Source organism: Salmo salar, chromosome ssa19 (genome assembly GCF_905237065.1).
Source record: "Salmo salar chromosome ssa19, Ssal_v3.1, whole genome shotgun sequence".
In the NCBI taxonomy this organism is placed as follows: Eukaryota; Metazoa; Chordata; class Actinopteri; order Salmoniformes; family Salmonidae; genus Salmo; species Salmo salar.
The window spans coordinates 80,491,720-80,514,481 of record NC_059460.1 but is presented as its reverse complement, the minus strand read 5'-3'; the positions used below and the strand labels follow the sequence as shown (position 1 = coordinate 80,514,481).

Sequence of the window (22,762 nt, the reverse complement as noted above, 5' to 3'; positions counted from 1 at the left end):
TATGGGGCGGCAGGTAGCCTAGTGGTTAGAAACGTAGGACCAGTAACCGAAAGGTTGCTAGATCGAATCCCCGAGCTGACAAGGTAAAAATCTGTCGTTTTATCCCTGAACAAGGCAGTTACCCCACTGTTCCCTGGTAGGCCGTCATTGAAAATAAGCATTTTTTTTAACACGATATATGGTCATTTTCACATTCTTAGAATGTTGTTACATATACTAGGGCATTTGTGAAAATTCTACAGCAATATAGAGAGGGGTTTGGACAATTAATAGACACCGCAGTAACTAAATCCTAATAAAAACATATTGTAAGGACCGAAGCTGGAGATGAGAAGCAGGTACGGGGAGTTGAACATTTAATGAGGAACAGATAGGTAACAGTACAGGAACAGCGTCAGCACACAGGGAAACAAGGACATATGACAATCAATGCAGAAGCAGGGAACACAGCGGGGAACCAAACAGATATAGGGAAGGTAATGACAGAGGTGATTGAGTCCAGGTGATTCCAATAATCGCTGATGCGCGTGACGGGGGGGGCAGGTAATGATGATGGCAGGAGTGCGCACTAATGGAGAGCCTGGTGCCCTCAAGCGCCAGGGGGGAAGAGCGGGAGCAGGCATGACACATCTGTCTTGTCCAGGAACGGAGCCTATGCAGACCGGTGAGCCATAGACAATCAGAGTTACGGTAGGCTTATATGCAAATAAGGCATTCGCCACACGGGCCTGCCATCATTCACTTTGAACTGGACTGTGTGTTAACAGGCAGTAGGACCTGTCATCATTCACTATGAACTGGACTGTGTGTTTACAGGCAGTAGGATCTGCCATCATTCACTATGAACTGGACTGTGTGTTTACAGGCAGTAGGACCTGTCATCATTCACTATGAACTGGACTGTGTGTTTACAGGCAGTAGGACCTGTCATCATTCACTATGAACTGGACTGTGTGTTTACAGGCAGTAGGACCTGTCATCATTCACTTTGAACTGGACTGTGTGTTTACAGGCAGTAGGACCTGTCATCATTCACTATGAACTGGACTGTGTGTTTACAGGCAGTAGGGCCTGTCATCATTCACTATGAACTGGACTGTGTGTTTACAGGCAGTAGGACCTGTCATCATTCACTATGAACTGGACTGTGTGTTAACAGGCAGTAGGACCTGCCTTCATTCACTATGAACTGGACTGTGTGTTTACAGGCAGTAGGGCCTGTCATCATTCACTATGAACTGGACTGTGTGTTTACAGTAGGACCTGTCATCATTCACTATGAACTGGACTGTGTGTTTACAGGCAGTAGGACCTGTCATCATTCACTATGAACTGGACTGTGTTTACAGGAAGTAGGGCCTGTTATCATTCACTATGAACTGGACTGTGTGTTTACAGGCAGTAGGACCTGTCATCATTCACTATGAACTGGACTGTGTGTTTACAGGCAGTAGGACCTGTCATCATTCACTATGAACTGGACTGTGTGTTTACAGGATGTAGCAACAGCGTGACTTTAGATCGTTAGAAAACATTCACCAAAGACCACAAAATACACCTGAACGGATTTCTGCAAATATGTAAATACCACTGGAGTCCTCGTACATTTGGGAACTTCACAGTCCTATTGATCAAACAACCATGAAAAGGTAGGCTCTCTCCCTCAGTTGCTTATGCACATCATCAACAACAAGATCAGCAACTAATGCGAGCCAGAGCGAGATGAGATAAAATCTAATGAGGGAACATTAGATAAACCCTCTCAAACTTTTTCAGCTAGTTGGCCGTAAAAATTGCACTGATAAACGATGGGGAATAGTAGCCTGCTTGTCCATCTGCATCTTGCCTGCCAATGCATGCTGGTCCCAACCCACGTTTTGACAACTGAATGGCAACTTGCCTGCACGCCCAATTGCCTGAAAATACATTTGATTGACAACTAGGAGATATGCTAACTGTGGATAACAGTTGTTCAAGTTCAGCATAGCTAGCTAGCAAAGCGATTCACATTTCTTGCTAGCTAACCAAATGACACCTACATCTCTAGCAGTAGCCACCGAAAAGGGGAAATGAGGGGAAAAAGTTAGTCACTCAAGTCACCCGCTCAGTGTTTTTAGCTTGCTAAATAAATAATTGGCTACATAAATAGATACGCTAACCCAGGTGTGTCAAACGCAATGAAACGCAATCGCTGCACGGGCCACATTGAGAAAAACACAACGAATTCGCGGGCCAGACATAGCCTATTGATTTTGACAACAAAAAAACGTGCAACTGCGATCCAAACCGGCCATTGTTTTATTCGAAAAAATATGGCCCTTTAATGTCCACTTATCTACATAGGATGCTGTCTGTATATAACATTTTAACATAAAACAAAAGAAGAGATAATTAATATTTGTCCAGCCTTTGCTGCTATGCTTGCAGATGTGTATAATATGCTGCGACCCGAATCACAAATTATTTACAAAGCCAAATAACAAAAACGTAGGTATAGGTTCTTGTAACATTTAAACCTAAAACTTCTTTTACATTATTTTGCACTGCATGGATCTCCGGTGCAGTTGAATGCAGCATTGCTGTACGGTCCACTCAACATGTATTGTAGTTGAGTAGTCAGTCTAGGCTACTGCTCTAATGTTGCTGTAAAAGGCCTACATGTTTCTCCTTACTGTACGGTCCACTCAACATGTATTGTAGTTGAGTAGTCAGTCTAGGCTACTGCTCTAATGTTGCTGTAAAAGGCCTACATGTTTCTCCATGCATGGTGTTTTGATGCATCATTTTAGTAGTGTGGTTAGGAATGTGACATGTGTCTGTACACTTTCCCCTCCACTGCGTCTGTCTACTTTCCCCTCCGCTGCGCGCTGTAAACGGAACACATGAAAACAGTGCAATAGAAGTTGGATTCACAGATGGGAGGGCATCTGGCTGTAATTTCATGAAGCACCCGATGTCACAGGAAGGCCAAAAAGATCATCAAGGACATCAACCACACGAGCCACGGCCTGTTCACCCCGCTACCATCCAGAAGGCGAGGTCAGTTCAAGTGGATCAAAGCTGGGACAGAGAGACTGAAAAACAGCTTCTATCTCAAGGCCATCAGACTGTTAAACAGCCATCACTAACTCAGAGAGGTTGCTGCCTTCATAGAGACTCACTAGTCACTTTAAACAATGCCACTTTAATAATGTTTACAAATCTTACATTACTCATCTCATATGTATTTACTGTATCTTATACCATCTACTGCATCTTGCCTATGCTGCTCGGTCATCGCTCATCCATATACTTATATGTACATATTCTCATTCACCCCTTTAGATTTGTGTGTATTAGGTAGTTGTTGAGGAATTGTTAGATTACTTGCTAGATATTATTTATTTCACCTTTATTTAACCGGCTAGTTGAGAACAAGTTCTCATTTACAACTGCGACCTGGCCAAGATAAAGCAAAGCAGTGCGACACAAACAACAACACAGAGTTACACATGGAATAAACAAATGTACATTCAATAACACAATAGAAAAAGTCTATATACAGTGTGTGCAAATGGCGTGAGGAGGTAAGGCAATAAATAGGCCAATAGTAGCAAAGTAATTACAATTTAGCAAATGAACACTAGAGTGATAGATGCAGTTGATGATGTGCAAGTAGAAATACTGGTGTGCAAAAAAGTAAATAAAAAACAATATGGGGATGAGGTAGGTAGTTGGTTGGATGGGCTATTTACAAATGGGCTGCGTTCAGCTGCAGCGATCGGTAAGCTGCTCATATAGCTTAAATGCTTAAAGTTAGTGAGGGAGATATAAGTCTCCAACTTCAGAGATTTTTGCAATTCGTTCCAGTCATTGGCAGCAGAGAACTGGAAGGAAAGGAGGTCAAAGGAGGTGTTGGCTTTGGGGATGACCAGTGCGATATACCTGCTGGAGCGCGTGCTACGGGTTGGTGTTGTTATGGTGACCAGTGAGCTGAGATAAGGCGGAGCTTTGCCTAGCATAGACTTATAGATGACCTGGAGCCAGTGGGTCTGGTGACGAGTATGAAGCGAGGGCCAGCCAACGAGAGCGTACAGGTCGCAAGTGGTGGGTAGTATATGATGCTTTGGTGACAAAACGGATGGCACTGTGATAGACTACATCCAGTTTGTTGAGTAGAGTGTTGGAGGCTATTTTGCAAATGACTTCGCCGATGTCGAGGATCGGTGTCACGTCCTGACCATAGAGAGCTCTTATTTTCTATGGTAGAGTAGGTCAGGGCGTGACTGGGGGGGTTTATTCTAGTTTTATTTGTCTATGTTGTTTGGTTCTAGTTTCTGTTTTTCTATGTTTGTTTTTTTTGGATGATCCCCAATTAGAGGCAGCTGGTCATCGTTGTCTCTAATTGGGGATCATATTTAAGTAGTTGTTTTTCACACCCTTGTTTGTGGGAGATTATTTTGAGTTAGTGCATGTTGCACCTCTTCATCATGGTTTGTTGTTTTGTTTATGGTTTATTGTATGTCTTGTATAGTTTCACATTATAATAAAATATGTGGAACGATATTCACGCTGCGCCTTGGTCCATTCATACACACAGTCGTGACAATCGGTAGGATAGTCAGTTTTACGAGGGTATGTTTGGCAGCGTGAGTGAAGGAGGCTTTGTTGCGAAACAGGAAGCCGATTCTAGATTTAATTTTGGATTGGAGATGTTTAATATGAGTCTGGAAGGAGAGTTTACAGTCTAGCCAGACACCTAGGTATTTGTAGTTGTCCACATATTCTAAGTCAGAACCGTCCAGAGTAGTGATGCTAGTCAGGCGGGTGCGGGCAGCGATCGGTTGAAGAGCATTTCGTTTTATTAGCCTGTAAGAGCAGTTGGAGGCCACGGAAGGAGAGTTGTATGACATTGAGAGGTCCAGACAACAGGCCCTCCGATTTGACACACTGAACTCTATCTAAGAAGTAGTTGGTGAACCAGTCGAGGCAGTCATTTGAGAAACCAAGGCTGTTGAGTCTGCTGATAAGAATGTGGTGATTGACAGAGTCGAAAGCCTTGGCCAGGTCGATGAAGACGGCTGCACAGTACTGTCTTTTACCGATGGTGGTTATGATACTGCACTGTCGGAATTAGAAGCACAAGCATTTCGCTACACCCGCATTAACATCTGCTGACCATGTGTATGTGACCAATAACATTTGATTTTATTTCAACTGTTGACTCATTTATAATCACTTGTGTGTCCTATTCGGCTGGCAGGTCTTGTGTTTGACACCATGTGTGCCAGTCTATTAGTCACATTATGACTGATGTGTGATCATTGCCCTTGTTTGTCTGATTGTATTGACATTCCCAGCCTTAGTTACAGTCTTCTGTTTTTTTGTTCAGAATATCGAGTCGTTGAAACTGAAACAGTACATCCTGAATGGGTGGAGGCAGCAAACAATGTATCAGGCCAACTCTGATTTATAACCTGACGAGATAGAAAAACAGATCTACTTTACGGGGCTACACAATCACCAATTCATCTGGGTTTTTTGATTGGCTATAAAATATAAGAGGCAGGTTCTATAGAAACTAAACAAAGAAGGAAATGCATTCCAGGAGGTGTTAGAGATGTAACCCCTCGCCTTCTCGCCCCCTCCGTTCTCCTTCTTCCTGGAGTAGTGACCTCGTGCCCCTCGGCTCCCACTGCCAATATGCCACAGGCACAGGAAATGCTCACAGGAAACTCCACTGCACAGCATTGGCTGAGGAGAGGACTGGTTGTTCCACGAGCAATGACTGGCTCAATTATACACCATTTAATTTAATGGCAAGAAAAAGTCAAAGTGTGTGAAGACTGAGAACATACCTCAAAATTGTATTCCCTGTCTGTCCTGCTCTGTGACATCCCCTTCAGTACAATCTTCTCTATATGTACAGCTGTAAGGAGTAGAGGGAAGAGGATTAACACATACATTCCTATTAGGGGTTTAACGGTTCACCAAACCTACAGTTCTGTACGTATTGCGGTTTTGGTGTCACTTCGGTTTCGGTACGGTGGGAGAAATAAATGGCAACTGTTATCGCGAAAATACAAAAGTAATGTTGTTCCTGATTCCATATACACTACATGACCAAAAGTATGTGGACACCTGCTCGTCGAACATCTCATTCCAAAATCATGGGCTTTAATATGGAGTTGGTCCCCCCTTGGCTGCTATATCAGCCTCCTCTCTTCTGGGAAGGCTTTCCACTAGATGTTGGTACATTGCTGCGGGGACTTGCTTCCATTCAGCCACAAGAGCATTGTGCAGACCAGTCAAGTTATTCCACAACGATCTCGACAAACCATTTCTGTATGGACCTCGCTTTGTGGAAGGGGGCAATGACATGCTGAAACAGGAAAGGGCCTTCCCCAAACTGTTGCCACAAAGATGGCAGCACGGAATCATCTAGAATGTAATTGTATGCTATAGCGTTAAGATTTCTCTTAACTTGAACTAAGGGGCCCAAACCATGAAAAACAGCCCCAGACCATTATTCCTCCACCAAACTTTACAGTTGGCACTATGCATTCGGGCAGGTAGCATTCTCCTGGCATCCACCAAACTCTCTGTCATTCGCCAAAGGCAAAATGTTCCCGAACTGGAGATTTAAATGATGATGGAGAATCCTCCTGTTTTGTCAACCCCACTGCTCGCCATCGTAGAGAACCCAGTTCCCAGCTGTGCCTCAACAAAAGGACCGTTTCAAATGCGACAGTTAAGATTAGAATTTTGATTACAACGTACACATAGGCTCTAGCTGTTTAATGGAATAGACGGACATTTCTTAGATTGTTTTTAGCTCACATTTACTCGAGGAATACAATGCAGCGTAGACATAACCTATAGTCCAAGGGTTTTAACTTTTTTGAATCTATTTTTTTATGCATTCATTCGGTTTCAGTGTGGACCGAACCGAGGTCCTCGTACCAAACAGTTCCTATACGAATACGTCTACCGTTACACCCCTAATTCTTATTGGACTTAGTTTACAGTAATAGTAGTAGTAGTAGTGTGTGTTAGACTATAATGTGTATGTGACTGTGTTGTCATTCGCCTCCCAGCTGACTGTGGCTGTGTTTGTGAGTGTTTGTACTGTATACGTCTGTCTGTCTGTCTGTCTGTCTGTCTGTCTGTCTGTCTGTCTGTCTGTCTGTCTGTCTGTCTGTCTGTCTGTCTGTCTGTCTGTCTGTCTGTCTGTCTGTCTGTCTGTCTGTCTGTCTGTCTGTCTGTCTGTCTGTCTGTGGCGTACCTTCCCTCTGGGTTCTGCTTCCTTGCTGTGTCCTGCAGCTGGGTGGTGTCTGACTGGCACATTGTCTCTGCCCCTGTGTCCTCTCATCCAGACTGGCTTCAGTGGTGACGGCAGCTGGGCCCAGGTACTCTGCTTTCTGGGCCTTGGGAAACACAAAGAAACTAGTGAGTAGAAAGCCTTCAACACCGCAGCTGCACTTAGGCAGTTAAATACATGATGACATCCCACAGAGGAAGGACATCAAGATGAATCAAACTATCAAGCTCCCAGAACATCTGTCAGGTGTGCTATCTGTTCTAATATTAAACGTTGCCGCCGGCGCTATCGTCCTGGTGACGCTATCGTCATAGTGACGCTATCGTCGTGGTGACGCTATCGTCCTTCAGGGACCCACGGCGCTGTTAATGAGGTAGTCTTTGAACAATTGTCTTGTGGATGACAGCAGCTAGCCTCCACACACACACTGGCGGACGCACGGGAACATCACACACACACTTACGCCCACACACACACTTACGCCCACACACACACACTGTTTGCAGCCCATGAGAAGGGGTCAGTCAGGGCTTTGGTCCTCTGCTATCAGTTAGGAGCTGACAAACACAGCCTGACAGTTAGCCTCCGCTGAAGGTCAGGGGAGAACAGAGCACAGTTCAGCCCCCAGCGTATCAGTGAAAACACAAACCTCTCAGATCCAGTAGAACTTGTACTAGTAGGCCCGTATCAAAATAGCAATAGCCTAGCCCTAGTAGGGCAGTGGCGGTCACGAAAAACATTGTCAGCCGGCGATTGTCAAGCAAATAACTGTCGGGGCCTCACGGTAATTAACCGTTAATTAACATAAACACATTTAGCATCTCCTGGCTTCCCTACAAGCCACTGATTGAAGACCTTTGATACATTTACATTTTAAAAAGTCTAATAAATCCATGTAATATACCCTACACCTTCACAATAAATCCCTTATTTATTTTAGACCGGTCTAAAGAAGCATGATATGAAGAAAATGTAGTCTATTTCAGAAGAACCAAATAGCATACTCTGAGATGTCCTTATGTTAGGTCCTGTTCTGGCTATGCCAAATGGATGTGGGCTACACTACTTCATGTAGCAGACAAGATTAGCTTCGAACCATAAACAATTAATGAACATGCACCTGTGGAAAGGTCGTTAAGACACTAACAGCTTACAGACAGTAGGCAATTAAGGTCACAGTTATGAAAACTTAGGACACTAAAGAGGCCTTTCTACTGACTCTGAAAAACACCAAAAGAAAGATACCCAGGGTCCCTGCTCATCTGCGTGAACGTGCCTTAGGCATGCTGCAAGGAGGCATGAGGACTGCAGATGTGGCCGGGGCAATAAATTGCAATATCCGTACTGTGAGATGCCTAAGACAGCGCTACAGGGAGACAGGACGGACAGCTGATTGTCCTAACAGTGGCAGACCCCTGCACAGGATCGTCACATCCGAACATCACACCTGCGGGACAGGTACAAGATGGCAACAACAACTGCCCGAGTTACACCAGGAACGCACAATCCCTCCATCAGTGTTCAGACTGTCCACAATAGGCTGAGAGAGGCTGGACTGAGGGCTTGTGGGCCTGTTGTAAGGCAGGTCCACACCAGACATCACCGGCAACAACGGCGCCTATGGGCACAAACCCACCGTCGCTGGACCAGACAGGACTGGCAAAAAGTGCTCTTCACTGATGAGTCGCGGTTTTGTCTCACCGGAGGTGATGGTCGGATTCACGTTTATCGTTGAAGGAATGAGCGTTACACCGAGGCCTGTACTCTGGAGCAGGATCGATTTGGAGGTGGAGGGTCCGTCATGGTCTGGGGCGGTGTGTCACAGCATCATCGGACTGAGCTTGTTGTCATTGCAGGCAATCTCAACGCTGTGTGTTACAGGGAAGACATCCTCCTTCATGTGGTACCCTTCCTGCAGGCTCATCCTAACATGACCCTCCAGCATGACAATGCCACCAGCCATACTGCTTGTTCTGTGCGTGATTTCCTGTAAGACAGGAATATCAGTGTTCTGCCATGGCCAGTGAAGAGCCCGTATCTCAATCCCATTGAGCACGTCAGGGACCTGTTGGATCGGAGGGTGAGGGCTAGGGCTATTCCCCCCAGAAATGTCTTGCAGGTGCCTTGGCGGAAGAGTGGGGTAACATCTCACAGCAAGAACTGGCAAATCTGGTGCAGTCCATGAGGAGGATGCACTGCAGTACTTAATGCAGCTGGTGGCCACACCAGATACTGACTGTTACTTTTGATTTTGACCCCTCCTTTGTTCAGGGACACATTATTCCATTTCTGTTAGTCACATGTCCGTGGAACTTGTTCAGTTTATGCCTCTGCGCGGTGCATATTCTATTCTGTGCGAGAAATAAATATTCCAAAGATTGTCTGGGATCGTTGTGGGATGCAATACATCCCAAATTGATCAAACTATTAGCATCCCCAAAAAATGTTTTACGCAATGTGGCTGACGCAACAGATCAGAACATTTAGCTTAAAATGTTGATAAACTATTTGGCTATTTCCTCACATTATTAGCGCAGCAATGTTCACATGGCAGTAGGCTCAAATTGTCCATTAGCGGAAAAGCAACATTATCAAAAATTACCACAAATGTGATCATGCATATAATGCTTTTATTATAAAGGCGCATTTTTATGGTAAACATTTTCTTCCCCAAACTCGCGTGCTGCTTATATATGCCAGTTAGGCTCTACATCCGTTGTAAAGAGGATTAATGTGCTTAATTTTAAAGAAGTTATTTGGCCTTCTTTAGTTGTGATACAAACCTTATTAAAACATATCGGCCTATGGGCTAGGCTACATGAGGTGTGCAACTATGACTGAACAAGTCACAACTAAAAAGGCTGTTTCTTATGCTGGGCATCATTCACAAGTGATAATATGTGCTTAGCTTAATATTAGGAAAGTTGAGAAATAAATATAGTAGGTCTAGCCTATAGAAAGCTGATGGGATCCTCCTCTTTCTATTAGCTGCCATCACTCTGTTTTCTTGCGCAATTGCATAGCCTATATAAATGTTGCGCAACCTGAGCTCTCATAAAGTGTTTGATTAGATTTTAGATCATATTTGCATTGATGTCAGAGTGATTAGAGGGATAATAGAGTGCTGAGTACCAGGCAGTTAGCAGGTTTGATAGGCTACTAATGACCAGCAGCAGCATCAGAGCTTAGAGAAGCCTAATTAACGTGACTAAACAGTCACGTTGAATTTGATTGACTGCCTTCATGACCCGTGACCTCCTGTGTGGCAGTAATACGGTCACCGCAACAGCCCAAAGGCCTAGTTCTATATACTTCAAATAAAATATACCAGGGGAAAAACAATCATTGCTGGCATTCAAATGCAGAACGATATATGGCCTAGCTTGGTCCTATTTAAGTGGCAGTGGCATATTGATTGATGCCGAACAACACTGGGACCACATCAGCTGCTGGTGGTTTTGAAGGGCTTTGCTTTCATGCAGCATCTCCTCCCTCATTTCATTTGACATGTTGCAGGTCCAGGAACAACTGGTCTAAAATTGGGCTGATTTCATTTCGCATTAACTCGACATCTGCTGCTGAGTGGAGAGGTGAATCACCATGAAGTCATGAAGGGATATTTTCTGGAACGAGTCAGTCAGTCAGTGGACGTCATCACTCTTTTTTCATTCAACAGACTGGAAAATGAACTACACGTTGTACTGGAGAGGGAGTCCATCTATGAGTCCCTCTGAGTCCCTCTGAGTCCCTCTATGAGTCCCTCTATGAGTCCCTCTCTGAGTCCCTCTCTGAGTCCCTCTGAGTCCCTCTGAGTCCCTCTGAGTCCCTCTCTGAGTCCCTCTATGAGTCCCTCTCTGAGTCCCTCTCTGAGTCCCTCTGAGTCCCTCTCTGAGTCCCTCTCTGAGTCCCTCTGAGTCCCTCTCTGAGTCCCTCTCTGAGTCCCTCTCTGAGTCCCTCTCTGAGTCCCTCTATGAGTCCCTCTCTGAGTCCCTCTCTGAGTCCCTCTCTGAGTCCCTCTGAGTCCCTCTCTGAGTCCCTCTCTGAGTCCCTCTCTAAGTCCCTCTGAGTCCCTCTCTGAGTCCCTCTCTGAGTCCCTCTGAGTCCCTCTATGAGTCCCTCTATGAGTCCCTCTCTGAGTCCCTCTCTGAGTCCCTCTATGAGTCCCTCTCTGAGTCCCTCTGAGTCCCTCTCTGAGTCCCTCTATGAGTCCCTCTATGAGTCCCTCTCTGAGTCCCTCTCTGAGTCCCTCTCTGAGTCCCTCTGAGTCCCTCTCTGAGTCCCTCTATGAGTCCCTCTCTGAGTCCCTCTCTGAGTCCCTCTGAGTCCCTCTCTGAGTCCCTCTCTGAGTCCCTCTGAGTCCCTCTATGAGTCCCTCTCTGAGTCCCTCTCTGAGTCCCTCTCTGAGTCCCTCTATGAGTCCCTCTCTGAGTCCCTCTCTGAGTCCCTCTCTGAGTCCCTCTGAGTCCCTCTCTGAGTCCCTCTCTGAGTCCCTCTCTAAGTCCCTCTGAGTCCCTCTCTGAGTCCCTCTCTGAGTCCCTCTGAGTCCCTCTATGAGTCCCTCTATGAGTCCCTCTCTGAGTCCCTCTCTGAGTCCCTCTATGAGTCCCTCTCTGAGTCCCTCTGAGTCCCTCTCTGAGTCCCTCTGAGTCCCTCTATGAGTCCCTCTCTGAGTCCCTCTCTGAGTCCCTCTCTGAGTCCCTCTGAGTCCCTCTCTGAGTCCCTCTGAGTCCCTCTGAGTCCCTCTCTGAGTCCCTCTGAGTCCCTCTCTGAGTCCCTCTCTGAGTCCCTCTGAGTCCCTCTATGAGTCCCTCTCTGAGTCCCTCTCTGAGTCCCTCTGAGTCCCTCTATGAGTCCCTCTGAGTCCCTCTATGAGTCCCTCTATGAGTCCCTCTCTGAGTCCCTCTGAGTCCCTCTCTGAGTCCCTCTATGAGTCCCTCTCTGAGTCCCTCTGAGTCCCTCTATGAGTCCCTCTATGAGTCCCTCTCTGAGTCCCTCTGAGTCCCTCTATGAGTCCATCTATGAGCCTGTTTACACTTACAAAATAACCTAAATATGTGCAGCAAGATCTTAATCTATTCGACATTAGATTTGCAACTTTTCTGTTTACACTGTCCTCTATATCCTGTACATTGATTGGACACAGCAGCAAAGGCTAGAGATCCAGACCATCTAACTCAGAGTTTCCCAAACTCGGTCCTCTGGACCCCAAGGGGGGGATGTTTTGTTTTTTGCCCTTGCACTACACAGCTAATTAAAAATAATCTACTAATCATCAAGATTTGATCAAACAGCTGTGTAGTGTCAGGTCAAAAAAACACTGATCCTAACCCAAGCAATTACCACCTGTGTAACCTTGGCTAAACAGTGTCCAGTACTTGAGCCATTAGTAAACTTTTATGTACTGGAAGGTTCAATTGTGTTCAGATCAGATTTCCTTGGTGTACCATGGACTGCGTGGCAAAGTGATCATTGTGTAGTTAGTCTGGGTGACTGAACCCTTCTTAGCTGCTAAACTGTGGGGGTGGAGCGGGTGGATGGGGACTGTGTTCGCTGTAACAACACACTAAAAGAAAATAAACTACTATTAATGTTCATCTGAGAGACTCTGATTTTATGTTTTATTTTGATCCAAATGATATGGACCCTGATTTAACTTTCATTGTTCATTTGTTTATTTTTCATGGTAGATTCTTTATCTATCAAATGAATTGGGCAGAGAACAAACCCCTCTTCACATTATTTAAGATAGAAATTAAATATTATTTTGAAATGATCAGTATATGTAAAAACAAAAAAGCAATACGCACCATAAACGTTTTTGACAAATTGAAAATGTATCTGGATATGTAATACCCCTGTCTGGTAGGTTTATGTCCTCTTGTTTGTATATTTCTGTTTTTGTATTTGTTGTGTTCATAAAATAAAATACATTAAAATAATAATAAAATTAAAATATATATATATAAATCAACACACTAAAACCTAACACCATATCACTTCAGCGGTATCTCTACTTCTGATCATAATTGCTGGCTATGAGAACGTAAGCTAACGTGAGTTGTGAGGTTGTGTGCTGCTGGCATCAAACTCTCTTCAAGTGGCTAAATGACATTAGGCAGGCGCACATAGAGATGCAGCTATTTCAACGGTCTAGTGGCTAAATGACATTAGGCAGGCGCACATAGAGATGCAGCTATTTCAACGGTCTAGTGGCTAAATGACATTAGGCAGGCGCACATAGAGATGCAGCTATTTCAACGGTCTAGTGGCTAAATGACATTAGGCAGGCGCACATAGAGATGCAGCTATTTCAACGGTCTAGTGGCTAAATGACATTAGGCAGGCGCACATAGAGATGCAGCTATTTCAACGGTCTAGTGGCTAAATGACATTAGGCAGGCGCACATAGAGATGCAGCTATTTCAACGGTGAAGTGGCTAAATGACATTAGGCAGGCGCACATAGAGATGCAGCTATTTCAACGGTCTAGTGGCTAAATGACATTAGGCAGGCGCACATAGAGATGCAGCTATTTCAACGGTCTAGTGGCTAAATGACATTAGGCAGGCGCACATAGAGATGCAGCTATTTCAACGGTCTAGTGGCTAAATGACATTAGGCAGGCGCACATAGAGATGCAGCTATTTCAACGGTCTAGTGGCTAAATGACATTAGGCAGGCGCACATAGAGATGCAGCTATTTCAACGGTCTAGTGGCTAAATGACATTAGGCAGGCGCACATAGAGATGCAGCTATTTCAACGGTCTAGCGGCTAAATGACATTAGGCAGGCGCGCACAGAGATGCAGCTATTTCAACGGTCTAGTGGGTTTAAGTGGTTCAGTTGGACATCAACACTATAGTCAACATGGATGACTGTCCAACAACAGTACTCTATTAAAACTAGGGCTGGGAATCTCCCTGTAGAGTGGCCAGACATTTAGTTTAAAAAAATGTAAAACAATGTATAGGATGAAAAATACCTGAGTTTTGGAGCAGGTATAGCCGACTAGCTCTAGCTAACACTACCTAGCAACACATTATTATTATTATTATTATTATTATTTTGGTATAGATGCTTGGAGTCAAAGTACCGATATAATATCGTCCAAAATAATATAGTGACATGTAACTGTATACATTGTTCCCCATCACTAATTTAAACTGTACTACATTTTCTTACATTTAGCAGACGCTCTTATCCAGATGCATACATACATTAAATACTTTTTTTTTCTTTTTCGTACTGGTCCCCCGTGGGAATCGAACCCACAACCCTGGCGTTGCAAATACCATGCTCTACCAACATGAGCCACACGGGACCATGTCATTATTGGCTTTCTAAATAAATAAAAAAGTGGAAATAGGATGTGACCATGACGACAAGTTAAAAGTATTGAGCAAATAAAATCATGGATGTCTGTTATTTGTCCTTTTCCAATAGCCTACACAGTGGTCATCTTTGACAAGCACCACTCCAATATAAAGACAGGCCTGCATTGCAAGTATAAAACCGTAAGGAATTAGCTTTCATCCAAATAATTTGTTTAAATCAGTAAAGGTGAGTAGATTTTTTTATTTAACCTTTATTTTAACGAGGCAAGTCAGTTAAGAACAAATTCTTATTTACAACGACGGTCTAGGAACAGTGGGTTAACTGCCTTGTTCAGGGGCAGAACGACAGATTTGTACCTTGTCAGCTCGGGGATTCGATCTAGCAACCTTTCGGTTACTGGCCCAACGCTCTAACCGCTAGGCTACCTGCCGAGAGGACACCCTGTTAAATGAGGAGATGACACCCTGTTAAATGAGGAGATGAGGAGATGACACCCTGTTAAATGAGGAGATGAGGAGATGACACCCTGTTAAATGAGGAGATGAGGAGAGGACACCCCTGTTAAATGAGGAGATGAGGAGAGGACACCCTGTTAAATGAGGAGATGACACCCTGTTAAATGAGGAGATGAGGAGATGACACCCTGTTAAATGAGGAGATGAGGAGAGGACACCCTGTTAAATGAGGAGATAGGAGATGAGGAGAGGACACCCTGTTAAATGAGGAGATGACACCCTGTTAAATGAGGAGATGAGGAGATGAGGAGAGGACACTGTGTTAAATGAGGAGATGAGGAGAAAACACCCTGTTAAATGAGGAGATAGGAGATGAGGAGAGGACACCCTGTTAAATGAGGAGATGACACCCTGTTAAATGAGGAGATGAGGAGATGACACCCTGTTAAATGAGGAGATGAGGAGAGGACACCCTGTTAAATGAGGAGATGAGGAGAAAACACCCTGTTAAATGAGGAGATGAGGAGATGAGGAGAGGACACCCTGTTAAATGAGGAGATAGGAGATGAGGAGAGGACACCCTGTTAAATGAGGAGATGACACCCTGTTAAATGAGGAGATGAGGAGATGAGGAGAGGACACTGTGTTAAATGAGGAGATGAGGAGAAAACACCCTGTTAAATGAGGAGAGGACACCCTGTTAAATGAGGAGATGAGGAGATGAGGAGAGGACACTGTGTTAAATGAGGAGATGAGGAGAAAACACCCTGTTAAATGAGGAGATGAGGAGAGGACACCCTGTTAAATGAGGAGATAGGAGATGAGGAGAGGACACCCTGTTAAATGAGGAGATGAGGAGAAAACACCCTGTTAAATGAGGAGATGAGGAGAGGACACCCTGTTAAATGAGGAGATAGGAGATGAGGAGAGGACACTGTGTTAAATGAGGACATGAGGAGATGACACCCTGTTAAATGAGGAGATGAGGAGATGAGGAGAGGACACCCTGTTAAATGAGGAGATGAGGAGAGGACACCCTGTTAAATGAGGAGATAGGAGATGAGGAGAGGACACTGTGTTAAATGAGGAGATGAGGAGATGACACCCTGTTAAATGAGGAGATGAGGAGATGAGGAGAGGACACCCTGTTAAATGAGGAGATGAGGAGATGACACCCTGTTAAATGAGGAGATAGGAGATGAGGAGAGGACACTGTGTTAAATGAGGAGATGACACCCTATTAAAGGGATAGTGTTTGATTCTGGCAAATTGGGATCCTTATTTGCGTGCAGTTTGAAGGAAGTTGAAGGTTGTTTCGTGAGCCATTGCTAACTAGCGTTAGCGCAATGACTTGAAGACTACCTTCAGCTTCCTTCAAACTGCACACAGAGACATACAAATTTGACTCTGGGTAAGTAGAAAAATAGAATATCCTACTATCCCTTTAACATGCAGCACCCCAAGAAGGAAATGCCTCCCTATCAACAAACTGAAAGATCCTGGCTGGCCTCCACTCGTCCAGTCACCTTAGTGCTCAATTGGTTTCAAGCCCTTGGCTCACAGCATGGTTGAGGCCCCTCACTCTGGCATAACCTCGTCCTCCCTGTAGAGTTGCCAGGCTTGCACTACAGTAGGCCACAGGACCGAATGCCTCACACGCAGCACAGCACATAACTCTTTGTGAAATCCTCCATAAAAACTAGAAAGTGTATTGGGGAGGGGGGGGTTGGGGGTTGGTTTGCAGTGGCCTTTTGTACAGTCAGAAATAGCACAACCAGTCCCCTGTGACATCATTAAATGCCTCGACTAGAATAGGGTTTAGCGGATAGGGGTGTGAACAAAATTGGGATCCTTAATGTTAATTAAAAAAATCCATAACCAAAGTAATTTTTTCGTCTTCACAAAATGAAACTTCAAATCACAGTGCTGTTATCACAAAACTACCACAAACAGGTCCCGATCATCATCACAACGGGAAAATAAACATTTAACAAATACCTAACTCAACAATGCTGTAACGTTAGTAGGAGAAAGCTTTAATGCACGAGGGAGCTTTAATGAATAATGGAGCTTTAATGCACGAGGGAGCTTTAATGAATAATGGAGCTTTAATGCACGAGGGAGCGTTAATGAATAATGGAGCTTTAATGCACGAGGGAGATTTAATGCACGAGGGAGCTTTAATGCACGAGGGAGCTTTAATGAATAATGGAGCTTTAATGCACGAGGGAGATTTAATGCACGAGGGAGCTTTAATGCACGAGGGATCTTTAATGCACAAGGGAGCTTTAATGAATAATGGAGATTTAATGCACGAGGGAGCTTTAATGCACGAGGGAGCTTAATGCATGACGGAGCTTTAATGAATAATGGAGATTTAATGCACGAGTGAGCTTTAATGCAAGATGGAGCTTTAATGCACGAGGGAGCTTAATGCATGAGGGAGCTTTAATGAATAATGAAGATTTAATGCATGAGGAAGCTTTAATGAATAATGAAGCTTTAATGCACGAGGGAGCTTTAATGAATAATGAAGCTTTAATGCACGAGGGAGCTTTAATGAATAATGGAGCTTTAATGCACGAGGGAGCTTTAATGCACGAGGAAGCTTTAATGAATAATGGAGATTTAATCCACGAGGGAGCTTTAATGCATGAGGGAGCTTTAATGAATAATGGAGCTTTAACGCACGAGGGAGCTTTAATGCACGAGGGAGCTTTAATGCAAAATGGAGCTTTAATGAATAATGGAGATTTAATGCATGAGGGAGCTTGAACTGGGTGAATGGAATATGAATGACAGTAACCTGAACCCATCACTGTTACATTGAACTGGGTGAATATGAATGACAGTATCATAAACCTGTTACATTGAACTGGGTGAATATGAATGACAGTATCCTAAACCCATCACTGTTACATTGAACTGGGTGAATATGAATGACAGTATCCTAAACCCATCACTGTTACATTGAACTGGGTGAATATGAAGGACAGTATCCTAAACCCATCACTGTTACACTGAACTGGGTGAATGGAATATGAATGACAGTCATCCAATATGCTGTAACAGAAATAAGGCCATGTTCATAATAAAAAAATTTTTTTAAACAATCGTCCTCCCTAATCTTAAACGGCATCGACTGCCACTGGTATGAAGATAAGGTTAAAACTGCTTCTCCAATAGAAATCCCCGATCACACTTGTAGGCGATGTAATGGAGACGTTGGCTAGCTAAACTCCTGGCTAGAAACACGTCATGGGGTCTAACGGTCATCTCGAGCTGAACTGCCCATGTGCAGGCCATCAAATCAAAGGCACTCACTCGTCGATACAAAGTCCTTTTTTTTTTATTTTTATAATTCAAAACGTGTCGGTTTGTCACTTTTACAAGGTTGGAGTAATAACATGTTCAGCTACTTAAAACATTGGCTTGAATCTACGTTGTTCCATCAGATCCCCCAAAAAAATGAACAACTAAGGAATAATTTTTAGTTGTTGTTGCTGTAACTCTGATTTAAGGATTTACAGGTCATAATAATTAAAAAGATTCCTCAGAAAACCCATCTGTTTTAATCGGCATATGCTTACTTCGATTAGGACCTTACGCCGATTAAGATAAACAGAGTAAGGTGTTTACATGACTAATGCTATATTTCACCTTCTGCCATAATCAGTTTAATAAACAAATGATTAGTGTGCATGTTGACTTCTCGAATACCAAACCCCTGCCTGGTCTGTTTCGCAAGCGTTCCTGGAAGTCTCGGGATGTTGTGCCTCTGGGTTTAGAAACTCTGTTGTTTTAATCAGCGATTTCCCGGGCCATCCTCATGCACTGTTGCACTATTCTACTGAGCACTGTTGGTGCTCCACTCAAGCAAGGTATTTGATTGATTTGACGTGTTGTGAGTTACACCGGGTTCCCACCCCTATTTAGCTATTCTTCTGCTATAAACTTCCCCACCAGGCCGTTTTACGGGACGAGGCCAGCCACATCCCTAACAGAGGCTGATATGGCTAAGTTAGAGACCTCTTTAGTGGAGTTTTGCCATATCTAGAGAGAAAGTAAAATAAGAAAAGAAAAAAAAATGCAATTTAAGAATGGGAAGCATAGAAATAACGCACATAGTATAGAACTACCGCTTCTTAGACTTGCTTTCATGGAGAATGACATATCTATAGATCACATTTCTATGTGATTTTGGTACATATTGCGAAAAATGTACATATTGCATTTTTAAAGCCACAAAAAAGTACTGTATGTGAGGTGGTGTTCTTTCAAACAGTGGCATGGGGAGTGATCCAGCTTTATGTCCATTTCAACACAGTGAATGACATGTCTAATCAACTCATAGTAGGCCGTAAATAAAGCCTGGACTCTGTCCTCACATGTAGTGATTTCATTTTTTGAATTGCCACATGAGCACAGATCAAAAATCTGTTCTTACTGTTTTGAATAAGGTAGGCTATATGAGTCAGAGGAGGATGTTAATCCTTGGTGCAAAAACAGATTAAATCTGCACAAATACTGCATCTTCCCCCATCTGTCAAATGTCAACCGTTGAGAACTAGCCATACTATTTCAGCCTTTTGTAAAACATTGGGTTAACCTAATCTACATTGTCAAAATGAGCCAACGGAATTTGGAAAGTCTCACAATTCGGGAAAAATCGGTGAACAGATTCAAGGGAATAACTTTCCCAGTTGTGTAAATCCCCCCCCAAACACAGGGAGAGTTCTCATGCAAAACCACTTTCTTGCTTATTACAACAACTTTCTTTCCCTGAGATTATGTGGCAGATGGATTTATATTCAGGGCAATAGAGCAACTGAAACTCATCCAAGATTGTAAGCAACACTGTTATTTTGAAAGGAAAGCATAAACTGGTGTGTTTGTTATTATAGTCAGGCCTACTACAATTTCTCTCATTCTCTCTCATGAATGAAAAACAGGATGCACTTAGCCTACATTTTAGCTGCAGCTTATCTGATCTACTATTTGTCGGTTCACTATATGCCAGTTTATCTAGTTTGTGAACCTTTACTAAAGCATATGCTCTAACAAAACGCAAGAGAATCTGAGAAAAGGTTAAAAAAAAATTGTAGCTGTGTTGTCAAAGGGCAATGCCCATCCCTAACTTTCCCTTTTGCTTCTCCCAGCTGTCAAATGCCAGAGCATGAAATTACTTCTTGCATACACGTTGGTCTCGTAACGTAGCAGAATTTTGGTTTTAAAACATCAGGAACATTAAGAGATGGATGAATATGGACGAAACTGTACTTAGTCACATAGCATGAAGAGATTCACAACTTGCCTACGTTAGCTAGCTAGCTAAATTTTCCTAGCTACACGCCTAGCGTTCATCACCAAGTTAACTAGCTAATGTTAGCTAGCTAGCTACAGTAGTCTACCGAGCTACGTTGGCTATATATACTGAACAAAAATAAAAACGCAACATGTAAAGTGTTGGTTCCATTATTCATGAACTGAAATAAAAAATCCCAGAAATGTCTTCTTTGCCAAGATAATCCATCCACCTGACAGGTGTGGCATATCAAGAAGCTGATTAAACAGCATGATCATTACACAGGTACACCTTGTGCTGGGGATAATAAAAGGTGCAGTTTTGTCACACAACACAATTGCCATAGATGTCTCATGTTTTGAAGGGAGTGTGAAATTGGCATGCTGACTGCAGGAATGTCCAACAGAGCTGTTGCCAACTTCCTTTTTAGAGCATTTTGCAGTACACCCAACCGGCCTCACAACCGCAGACCAGGTGTAACCACGCCAGCCCAGGACCTCCACATCAGGCTTCTTCACCTGCAGGATGGTCTGAGGTAGGGGGGTGCTGAGGAGTATTTATGTCTGTAATAACCCTAACCCTTTAGTGGGGGGGTTATTCTGATTGGCTGGGCCTGGCTCCCCAGTGGGTGGGCCTATACCCCTGCCCAGTCATGTGATCTCCACAGATTAGGACCAGATTCATTTATTTAAATTGACTGATTTCCTTTTATCAACTGTAACCCAGTAACATCTTTGAAATTGTTGCGTTTATATTTTTTGTTCGGTGTAGCTAACACGTTAGCTAACCTGTTGTGGCCATGTTGGCTAGCTACAGTACCATTATTTGGCTAAATGGCCAAACTAGCTAGCTAACGTTAGCGAGCTAATAAATAATTATATTTAGTTAGCTAACTGGCTGTCTACTTTACCGTACTATTTGCCAGCTAACTGGTAGCCAGCTAGATATAATATGTAAACTTCAACGCTAGCTAGCTACCTTAACAATAGCTAGCTAGCACGGGTCCAAAACTCTTGAAAGTTAGTCAGCTAGCTAGCTAGCTTAGCTAACAAAATAGCCAACTATTTAATCAATATTACCTGGGCGTTTATTCTGTACTGATTCTGCTGTCTATTATCCTCTGTGGCAACTTTGATTTTGTCCAGCTGCACTAGAAGGGTTTCTTTTTGATGAAACGGGAACGCTGGGTGCAATGAGGCCATAGTGAAAAGCAGAGCTAACTGCTCCAAAGGTCCGACCGCTGCCTCTTTTGGACGCCCGCAAATATGTTCGGTTCTCCTGAAAGTTTTCCCGTCCACACACGAAGGATGGAACGGGTCCCTGAAGGAAGAAACAGTATAACCGGGATAGTTTTTGTAAAACAAGGCGAGATCCATATGGTTCAATATCCGAAATAGTATTCCAGCACAATCCTTGCTGTCAGATCGCAGAAGAGACAAGCAGACCAGTAGTTTGGAGCGCACGACCGGATCGATAACGTCAGATAAAATACCCAAATCATTCGGACAGTTCGCCCTCATCTCGACATCCCGTAGTATTTGGTAATCTTTCCGTGCCAAGTCTTCAAGACAAGAGCCCAAAAAACGGAGTTCGAGGGGCTGGCACATATGTAGCAGTCCGCACATTAACTCGATCCGCTTGGCAGGATTTAGATGCAAACCAAACCACTCGAAAACGGTCTCTTTGTCCAATTGAGATGGATATCCTGTGTGTCTGGATGAATCTTCGAGCCTGTCCGAGATCGTGGGAGAGACCGATGTGGGAATATGGAGATCCGGCTGTTCCTCGGCCGTATCATCTCCTGTCTCCGCGGTTCTCACGGGCAGCTTCGTTTTATTAAGCATTATCGGCTCGAGTGGAAAGGCTTCAAAGGCGTACAATTACTGTTAAATATAGCTACATCCTTTAATCGTCTAACTGCTGTGTAAAGCAGAATCAACAGAATCAAATCAATTTTTCAGTAATAGTCAGAGAGACTCGGCGACAAAGCTTTAGTTTTAATTTCTCCTCCACTGTAGACGGCACTCTGGTGACCAGTCAATCATTCATAAACCCCTCCTCCATTCTATAGAAGCGGACTGGCTCCTGAACGTTAGCTGAGAGGTACTTAGTTAATAATAAAAGTGTCATAACAACTTGAGCTCATCTTTTATTTATCTACAATGTAGGTAGAAGTACAATTTGTAGAGTGGTACATTTTTTTTACATGTGTTTAATGTTGAATCTGTAGGAACTTATGAAATGACAAGCCTATATTATGTAATTTCGTTAGTATTCATTGCTCAATTTATTGCAGTAGTAATTCAGTGTCATGTATCCCTTCAAAATGCTTAGGCCTAATGCAGAAGTAAAAATGATGTGTGTAT

At 43.6% G+C, this 22,762-nt stretch overlaps 1 protein-coding gene across 1 annotated transcript in view; it reads right to left on the bottom strand.

Annotated features, from left to right (window-relative positions):
* LOC106579688 (zinc finger CCHC domain-containing protein 2) overlaps positions 1–22,445 on the bottom strand; it is a 76,364-nt gene extending 53,919 nt beyond the window's left edge. Inside the window, exons 1-3 of the mRNA XM_014159820.2 lie at positions 21,476–22,445; positions 7,265–7,406; positions 5,838–5,908 (exon numbers count right to left, since the gene is read on the bottom strand). Of these exons, the coding sequence (XP_014015295.2) occupies positions 5,838–5,908; positions 7,265–7,406; positions 21,476–22,240 (978 nt within the window). The 5' untranslated portion in view covers positions 22,241–22,445. The remainder of the gene's footprint in view (positions 1–5,837; positions 5,909–7,264; positions 7,407–21,475) is intronic.
* Between the last annotated feature and the right edge of the window lie 317 nt (positions 22,446–22,762).